The sequence below is a fragment of the Hydra vulgaris genome, chromosome 13 (genome assembly GCF_038396675.1).
Source record: "Hydra vulgaris chromosome 13, alternate assembly HydraT2T_AEP".
NCBI lineage: Eukaryota > Metazoa > Cnidaria > Hydrozoa > Anthoathecata > Hydridae > Hydra > Hydra vulgaris.
This window is the reverse complement of record NC_088932.1, coordinates 18,837,109-18,847,500: the sequence shown is the minus strand read 5'-3', so window position 1 is coordinate 18,847,500 and position 10,392 is coordinate 18,837,109. Positions and strand designations below refer to the sequence as shown.

The 10,392-nt window shown below is 24.1% G+C and overlaps 1 protein-coding gene across 2 annotated transcripts in view; it reads left to right on the top strand.

Annotated features, from left to right (window-relative positions):
* The window catches only part of LOC136090355 (uncharacterized), a 54,075-nt gene that overhangs the window by 2,053 nt on the left and 41,630 nt on the right, over positions 1–10,392 (top strand). The window contains exons 2-3 of one of the 2 annotated variants that reach the window (XM_065816945.1): positions 1,124–1,239; positions 9,736–9,770. In XM_065816945.1, coding sequence (XP_065673017.1) covers positions 1,140–1,239; positions 9,736–9,770 — 135 coding nt within the window. In that variant the 5' untranslated portion in view covers positions 1,124–1,139. The remainder of the gene's footprint in view (positions 1–1,123; positions 1,240–9,735; positions 9,771–10,392) is intronic. The other variant, XM_065816946.1, reaches the window with a different exon arrangement.

Below are 10,392 nucleotides of genomic sequence, written 5' to 3'. Positions count from 1 at the left end.
ATTATTTAGTGCAGTAGCCTAATTTTAAATTACCATTATAATATTTATATCAATAACGAAGATTTCACTCACTTTCACAAAATTTTTTGTGTGAAAGTGAGTGAAAGATGTTTAAATAAAAATAAGTTAAATAGTCAAACAATTAAAGTTATTTGAAATACTGATTTTTTGTTTTGTTTAGATCAATGAGACAAAAATTATCTAAACAAACTGCTTAACAGTCAGAAAAACCATTTTTTTGTTTGTTTATTATAATCAACATTTTTTAAACTTTTATAAATGATCACGAAATTAAAGTAAAATACAAACTAAATGTTAATGAAGAGCTAAATTATCCAACTAATGTTGACACTGACACCAGTGGTGGTATGACTGGCATCAAGAAATACTACCATCTACTCCAACCATTTTAAATTATCAAAGTTTTATAATATTATACATTTATAAAAAAATATAATTAATGTCATATACCTATTATTAGTAGTAGATATATGCCCCCACATATTGTAAGCATTATATGATAAAGACTTGCATAAATAATTATTAATATTTATTATTTGTTAATTTAAAATTTCTCCCCCTCTTCCCAATACTGGACCGGATTAAAAGTTAGGTACCAAAAGTGCTTGTAAAAATAGACAATTTCCTTTTAAAATTAACTTGATGAAATTTGGCATGTGCATAAAAATACATAAACTAAAGGAAAGGAATAGGTTAGAAAAAAGAAAGCTTATCATCCACATTTACTAGACATAGGAACAACAACATAATTTTAGATGTCAATAAATTTTATATTAATGTTTCTCAATAAAAAAAAACAACTAAACTGCTAAAAAAGTTTGACTATTCAACTTTATATATATATATATATATATATATATATATATATATATATATATATATATATATATATATATATATATATATATATATATATATATATTAAACTTACATTGATTAATATTGATTAAACTATCAAATTAAAATAAACAAAATTTGAATTTAAAAGTTTAATCAAATAGTTTAATTTTGCTCTTAAATTTAATTCCTTTTTTAAACAAATGTGCTCTGCTAAATATTAGAAGCCAAGTTAGATTCATATATGTTTTTAATATATGTTTAGCTGTTTGAATATTTTCATGGAAGTGAAAGTCATTGCAGCATTTGGTATAGGATCAATTGTCAGTCTTGTTGGTTTTTTGTTTTATTGTCATTATGAAAAAGAGACAAAGAGAAAAGGCAAGATATTTAAACAATTTTATAAGGGTTTTTAAATATTTACTCATAAATAAGTCTTTTTTCTTTTATTCAATGTAAATAGTTTGAAATTAATATAAGTAAATTACATTAAATATAGTATATATATATATATATATATATATATATATATATATATATATATATATATATATATATATATATATATATATATATATATATATATATATATAAAATTATAAAAAAATTTACGATAAAATAAAATTTGGATTAAAACTGTGTAGAAAATGTAAGTGGTTTGGCATAAAAAGTTTCGTTAAGAAAATTGAAAAGTATTGTATTTACCCATTACTCTTTTTAAATGTAAATTGTACTAAAATTTCGCTGATACATTTGATAAATAGTAAAAAGTATTTGTTTTAAATTTTTTCAAAAAGTTTTTTTGTTTTTTTTATTCTGGTTGAAATGTGCCAATCCTTCTCTCCCCTATATATTATTTTGCCCATAATTTTTTATTTAAGGATTAAACCAAGTATTAAGTTTTAAATCATATAAGTATAGTATAAAAAACAAAGTATTTAATACAAATCATCAATAAAAGTTTTATAGTGAGTTTTTAACTTATGTATGTCATTCTCCAATGTCTGAATTCTGACTCTATTACAATAAGGAATTTAAGCAAGAGGTTTTAAAATACTTGCTCACTTAGACTTCTTCTAAGGAGTTAGGATTTGATCATCATGATCACAAGCAGGTTGTATTGGATTATATGTTACCTACTGGTAACATGAAATCCAATACAACCTGCTTCATGTTCTGCTTAATTGTAGTATTTACATTTCTAGGCAAAGGCTGAGAGAAATTAACTCTAGCCTAAAATGTCCCTAATTAGGTATTTGCTTGAGTATAGGCAAGTATAGGTTTCATATTAAAAATTCATTTTGTCTGATGTTAACTGATTCAGCTACTGTCTTGTATGAGGCCTCCTAGGCAAAAACTTTGGAGTAATCAAAATATTTGTATTAACAAGCTTTGTGTCCTTTCTTTATCTAATAGGCTAATCTAGTATTTTTTTGTGTCTTTCTCTAATTTTGGAAATAAGTTTTTTAGTGTCCTTTTTATTTTTCATTTTTAATGATATTTTGTTATAAAAACAAGAATCACAAAGTGAATACATGGCGAGGGACAGGAGGGACCTTTTTAAATATGGTGATGACAACTTACCAAGAAAAATGAAAATTCCAGTTTAAAACTCTTATTGGTAAGAGGATCTTGTATATCTTAGATGATAATTCTTTAATTAGTAGTATTGCATTGAAAATATTTTGTCCTAATTTGAAAAACAGTTTGATACTAGAAAGGGCATTTAGTTATAAAAAATTGTTCCATAATGTCATAATTAGATAAGAAAATGGTTTCATAGAAACCAGTCCAAAGCTAATGTTCAGGAAATGGTTTAATGATTGAACATTGGACATTGTCCTAATAGAAGCTAACAATATCTGATCAAGTCACAAAGTTGTCGGGTGTTTTGACTGCTGGAAATATTAGTACTTTAAAATAAAATTTTGTTTATCAAATTTTTTAATAAAGTTGATAAACTAAAATCTAGTGTTACATCCATCAATCATAGATTAAATGCAAATAAAAAATATTTATTTTTCTTTTAAAACGGGAGAAGTGTATTTGTTTAAGAGAATTCTTTTCACAAATGTTTTTAAAATGTTTTATATCTTATTAATTCAATATTGTGTAAAATTCTTTTGACTTATTTATGAAAATAAATTATGTTTACGAATATCATATTGGTAACTGGTAAAATCTACCTATAAATTGTTTATAATCTTAAAATTAGTTCATTAAATATATAAAAAATAAAATAAATAAATTGTGATGAATAAACCAAAGATTGCGTTAAGTATAAGATAGTTTTAAGAAATAAATTATAAGGAATCTTTTTCAAATACAAAATTAAAATTTCTTTAGTAATTTTTGTTATATTAGTTTAAATGAGTATTAATGCAGTTTAAAATTAAATTTAAAATTACAATCAGTACTTTAAAATATGTAATGGCGCAATTTAAATTTTAACATCAAAGCTGTATTAAAGTTACATTTATTGTTATGCGTTTTCATTATGCAATAAAATCTCATAACAAGACCTGGAACAGCATTTGATTTTAAAATTTGATTCCTTCAACTGTTCGTATGCCCCTACCTAGTCTAAACACATCTGCAGTACTTTTTTATGTGTTCCCTTTATTTAAAGAATTGGAAATTTTATGAAAATACTTTAAAAAATAAATTAGTTTTAAACTTTGTTTTAAAAGTTTAAACAATTACTGAATTTATTTTTCTGGTCAAAGTTCCATTACGAAAAATATAATTGAAATTAGTAGCAGAGGCATGGTGGCCCCAGAGGCTAAGCGGGATTCCCGCATGGGCTTTTCACTTTTTCATCTAAATATGGGTCTTTTGGCAAATTTTAATTTTTTCTATATTTTAAAGAAGTTCCACAATCATTTAAAATATTTATGTTACCACAAATTAAATTTTATTAATCACTTGATTTAAAGTCTTTAACTTTGAGCGCAATTATATTAGTATTTTGCATAATATTAATATTGCTCTGAAAACAAAGTAGATGTTTTGAGGCGTATTATGATATTTTTTTCATGAGAAAAATAATGAACCCATAAATGGTTTTTAATGATCGTAATGTTGACAAAATAAGTTTAAGAAAGTCCGCCCCAGCCGGCACAAACACCTCTTTTAGACGTTTTTCTTCACATATAAAATGTTAACACTTTTAGATGTCTAAATTCAGATAAATATAAGACATCTATTAGTAGTCATCTTTTAGACAGCTTGAGACAGCTATTAGATTCTAAAAACACGTGTTTGTGCTGGCTGGGGCAAACCCAACAATAATAATAGCTATTATTATTGTTGGACTTAAATTAACTTAATTTAAAATTTAACCACAAAATATTTTTCTTAAATAAATTAAAACGCAATACAATTACTGTATAGTAATTGTATTGCATTTTAATTCATTTAAGAAAAATAATTTAGTGTTAAATTTTAAATTAAGTTTTATATAAATAAGGATCGAACTCATGTTTTGCATTTTTGTAACGTTTCAAAGCAGATATAAACTTCTTTAATAATAAATAAAGTTTTTTATTTTTATACAGTTTATATTATTGTATGAAAATAAAGATATCTGTAATATCCTGTCCTCAGACAGATTAAAAAAAGGATGATGAACTGCTAAATGAAACTACATTATAAAAACTTTTATGTTTAAACTATGTCAATAACGGCACCATTTTTAGAGCGGCATTTTAGCTGTTGTGAGTTGATGCGAAAATGTTAAAAAAAGTTAAAACACCAAATTAAACAAAAGCATAAACTAAAAAGAATTTTCTCATGCAATAAAAAGAATTTCTTATTTTTCAAGATTTTCAATATTTATTTTAGAAAAAAATTGTTTAAAATTTAAAAAAATTTATGTTATTATATATTAAAATATATATCATTATATAGTAATAGAAAAATTAAAATCTTTGATTTTTAATTTTGTGTTAAACTATATTCTTCAAACAATAAAATACTAATCGTATTTGCTTGCGGTAAAGTTGTGTTTTAAGAAAATCAAAGCAAAAACGTGGTCGCTGCATGGTGTTGTTACCATTTTTTATTTTGAAATATTACAAACAGTATTATTAATTACAAATAATATTATTATTATTTTTTTGGTATGGGCCTTTACATCAAGCATATATGGTAAAATCCCGCATATATAGGCCTTTTAATAAATATCCCACATGGGCTTTTTTTCAATTATATTTTTTTTAGAGCCACCACGCCCCTGATTAGTGGTACATCTCTACATCTCAAAAATAAACTAACACCTCAAAAATAAACTAACTCCTAACTGGTTGTCAGAAAGTAAAAATTAAAATGCAAAACTTGAATCTTTTTTATTATTTGATAGACTGCCTGCCCCAACCAAACCCTCAGTCGATGTAGCAGCACTCCGTTGCGAGTCAGGTTATAAGATAGTTGATGTAGCAACACTCCATTGCGAGTCAGGCCATTTTTCAGTCGATGTAGCAGCACTCTGTTGTGAGTCCAGCTATTTGTCAGTCAATGTAGCAGCACTCAATTGCAAGTCAGGCTATAAGATAGTTGATGTAGCAACACTCTGTGCATGATTTACAGTAAAAAAAATAAAAATAAAAACATTTTATTAAAAAAAATAAAAAATAAAAACATTGTTTATATTATTAAAAAAATTCAGAATGTTTTAAAAACATTCAGAATGTTTTAAAAACATTCAGAATGTTTTAAAAACATTCAGAATGTTTTAAAAACGTTCAGAATGTTTTAAAAACATTCAGAATGTTTTAAAAACGTTCAGAATGTTTTAAAAACATTCTGGTCAATTAAATTGGCGTTTTTGCGGTTTTTTAAAAAAACGAATAATTTGTAATTAAATTAATGGTTTTAACTTTCTGACTGCAGGGAAATGTTGGAGGAAAGTCAAAAGTAATTAAAAGTGATGTATTTGTTGGCATAAGAATCGTTTTTATTCCCAAATGCAACAATTTATATATGTATATATATATAATATATATATATATACATATATAATATATATAAATATATATATATATATATATATATATATATATATATATATATATATATATATATATATATATATATACAGGGCTTGTGATGAAGCGAGCGCGATCGCGCTCCGCTCGTAAAACGCGCCGGTAAACGGTATTTTCAAACATTCTAGGCGCAATAAACAACGCTCGTTAAGTTTATAACAAGCGTATAAAATAACTCTCATCCAATAGTTCGGGATTATTTTTTTATTTTCATAAAATATTTAAAAAAGATTTTTTGTTAAAGATATAAAATATAAAAAGCACTACGTCGTTCTCTTTTGCACTTACGTAATGAATGAGCAGTTTGAAGTCGTTAATAGTCACTAATTTCAATTATGGAATGTGCACGTGAAAACACAATGTGAATACAAAAATGCGCAAATAAAATAAGAATAGACAATTAGAAAACCGCTTTAAGAAAATTGAAACTGCAGAGTATTATTAATCTTGTGAAAATATCAAGTAAAATTTATTTGATTTATTGTTTGTAATATTCCACACATCGTTTATAATAAAAATAAATAATAATAATAGAGTAATTTTTAAATTAGTTTTTGTTTATAGAATAGGTTTTTTATTAACTATTATTTATTTTAACTCAAATTTAAAATGATTCTGTTGTTTAAAATGTTCGCAATCAAATTCGAAAAGGAAACAAAGTAATGACGTCAACATTTATTAAATGGAAAGTTATTATTATTCTAATTTATTATTATTTCAAATTTTTCTTGTGTTATTTTTTTAAGATAAAAAAAATGAAATTTAAAAAAGAAATTTTAGAAAAAAATTAAATAAATAATTTGAATAAAAAATATCAAGAAATATAAAAACCATTAACCGTTAATTAAGTTTACAGCGTAACATTTTAAAATACCTATATCAAAACAACGAAGCAAAACTAAATCACTAAATTATACTTCAATACTAAATCAATAAGAAGTTGCGTTTTTGTTTGATATTATTTTTTTATAACATAAATAGTTAAAAATAAAATCGCGATCTGACAATATACAAGAAGTTTGGAAGTATAAAAATCTAATTCGTTGAAGTAGTTTCATGAGTGTGATACTAATTCAAACATTTTTTGACGAAAGAATTATGTAACAAATAAGTGAGCATATATATCGAGCACACATAATCACGCTCGATGAAAACATATTCTAATTTTACGAGCGCGATATAACACGCTTGACGATTTTCTTCATCACAAGCCCTGTATATATATATATATATATATATATATATATATATATATATATATATATATATATATATATATATATATATATATATATATATATATATATATATATATATATATATATATAGTAAAAAACACTTATCTAACTTTTATCTTCGACTTGGAGTTTCACCATTGCTGGATCATCAGGAAGAGTTCTTCCTGATGGAATCCTGGAAGGAACTCTTCCTGATGATCCAGCAATGGTGAAACTCCAAGTCGAAGATAAAAGTTAGATAAGTGTTTTTTACTAATTAATTATTGCTCTGTTCTTTAAGAACATTGAGCACTCTATTTGTAAAATACACTAACATAATTTACATATATATATATATATATATATATATATATATATATATATATATATATATATATATATATATATATATATATATATATATATATATATATATATTTATATAAATATTCTTTGATAAAATATGCTGTATTAAAAGATCAGTAGCAATCATCATAGCATTTTTTATTTAAAAGAAAAAATGTAGATATGTGATGATTACCATTCTTTTTCAGAACAAATTAAATCTGTTTATCAGATTATAAAATAGTTTTACTTGTTTTTTTCTGATTTTTGGATGTTTTGATAATTTGGGAGTATTCAAAATGCACTAAAAAAAGACAAACTAAAGAGAATTATCAAATTTAAAAAAATACCGTAAACCAGGCCTTCTTGTAAGAGGCATGGGATTTATATAAAAACTAAAATAAGAAAAAAAAATTAATACAAAAAAAAAAAAAAAGGCTAGTTAAAAAAATAAGTTATAAAGTTATATAGTTACCAAAAAAGTTATATAGTTACCAACCTATTACTAAATGATAAAAGATTAAAGACTAGATAAAATAAAAGCATGAAAATAATTGTCTTTTTTTAAATTTAAAAGTATTTCATTTCATAGATTTAGAAAAGATCGAAGTTTTCAAGTTATTTAATCTAAGTCTTATTACTTCAAAACCTAAGTATTTAAAAATGTGAAAAGTTGATATTTTCTAATGTATACTCCTGCCTTAAATATTTAACATTAAATCATCCTAAGTGCTACACTAATATAATCGTGTGTGAAAAATTATTAGCTTTGAATTATTGAGATGCTTTTCAATAAAAAAAAAATTGTTTGGTTTGAACTATTAAGTGAAACGCTTATAAGTTTAAAAAAGTATATCAGTAAAAGTATATCTATGATTTTCACCTTCTTGTGCAGTTGCTGTATCTAACTGTATCTTTTATTTGTTGTTGCTTAACTGTATGCTTTTATTTTTTTTATTTTTTTGTTTTTGTTTTATTGTTTGTTAAGATTTTCTTTGTCTTTTCAGTTTCCTTTTTGTTTGTTTTTAATTTTCTCCTAAATATAGTTTAGTTTTTTCAGCGTATTTTAAAAATGCTCAAGTTGTCAAAGCATACAAAAAAATGTGGTCAAAATCTTATATGATTAGCCAAACTGTTGGATTGCACATATAACATCAGAAGGCCTTAGTAATGAAGGTTTGCCTACCAATTAGAACTAAGCTTTTAAAATTGAATTATTAAAAAAAGTCTAACATTTTAAGAGTGATGTAGGAGCCAATGTAGCAATAATTTTGATGCATTTAAATTTTCAAAGAACAAAGATTTTATTGTTATACTATTCACTAATAGTTTGATGTATACAATTTATCATTCAATCAACTTGATGGAGGAAAGTATTCTGAGAAGAAATAAAATTAAATATCAAACAATTATAAACCATACAGTATTTTTAATATAACATAACATATAATATAAAACAAACTTATTACTCCAGCTCAGCATGGCTTCATCAAACACAGGGGGCGCACAACAAACCTATTAGAATCACAGGATATTATTACAGGTGCCATCAATCAGGTTTTTACAACAGATGTAATTTATACAGACTTTTCAAAAGCATTCGATAAGGTACCACATAAAAGACTCTTATATAAACTGAAGGCATATGGCATTCACGGTCAACTACATAACTGGAAAATAGGTTGACAAATAGCGCAGCTATAATTGCAAATGTTGTCAGAAAAGAGGGGTCTTTGTCTGCCTCTCTGTCAATAATTAGAATATGCATTTTAGATAAATTCTTACCATGAACTGTATTTACTGTGCATGATTTCAATAAATTTGTAAAAAATAATCGATGATGACTGAATAAATGTCATCCTTTTTCTGTGACTGTTCCTAAGTGCTCCAAAAATGCTTATTTGTCTAGTTTTTTTCATCGAACATCAGCTCTTTGGAATTCGCTTCCTTCATCTCGCTTTCCTGATTCATATTATTCGCAATCCTTTAAGTCGTCTGTCAATCATTATCTTGCTTTACAATCTTCATCTTTTTTCTTTCAGTAACTTTCAACTTTAATTAGTGGCTGCCTGCAGCCTTGTTGGAAGCGAAAATGTTAAAAAAAAAAATATATATATATATACAATCCAATATATTACGATAGTGAATATTAAAAAAAAGTTCTAATAAAAAAATATAAAATAATTATTAGTAAATAATAGTCAAGATAAATAGATAAAAAGCATTTTACAAAAAAATTATTTAAATAAGATCTTTTAAAAATTGTTTAGACTCTTCTAAAGATGTCGAGTCTGAAGAAAATAAAGTAAGTTTTTTGTCTTGTTTTTTAGATTTTTATATACATAAAAACAATTTTCTTTTGGTGATTTGATCACAGCTGTTAACATGTTTTAAAAGTTTAAACATTTCAAAAATGCACTGAAAAACATATTTAGAATAAAAAAATAACTTTTTAAAAAAACTTAATTTAAAAAAAGAAAAGAAGTCTTAACGAAAGAGAAAATAAAAAGAACTCAACTAAAACTAAAATATAAAAATAAAAATTCAGCTAAAATAAAACTCAAAATACGTTAAGATTATTTAAATCAAGTTTTTAATTACATTTGAGAATTTATCTTTACTAACGTTTTACAATATTATGGGAAACTCTTGAAAATAAAGTAACAACTTAATTCTAATGATTGCTTAATGAAAATGCACAATCAATTTGAATTATAGTGTTTTTTAAAATTAAGTTCAAAATAGTAAGTTTCCATTAAATACACATGAGTAAATGATTTAAAAAAAAAAAGATGATTAAACTTATTTTTAAACCGTTTCGTGCTTTGTTTAAACATTTATTTGTAGAAAGACATAATAAAGTAAAATATTTAAATCTTTAAAATTTTATTAATACTTTAAACAAAAAAATTTTCGTAAAATCGAAA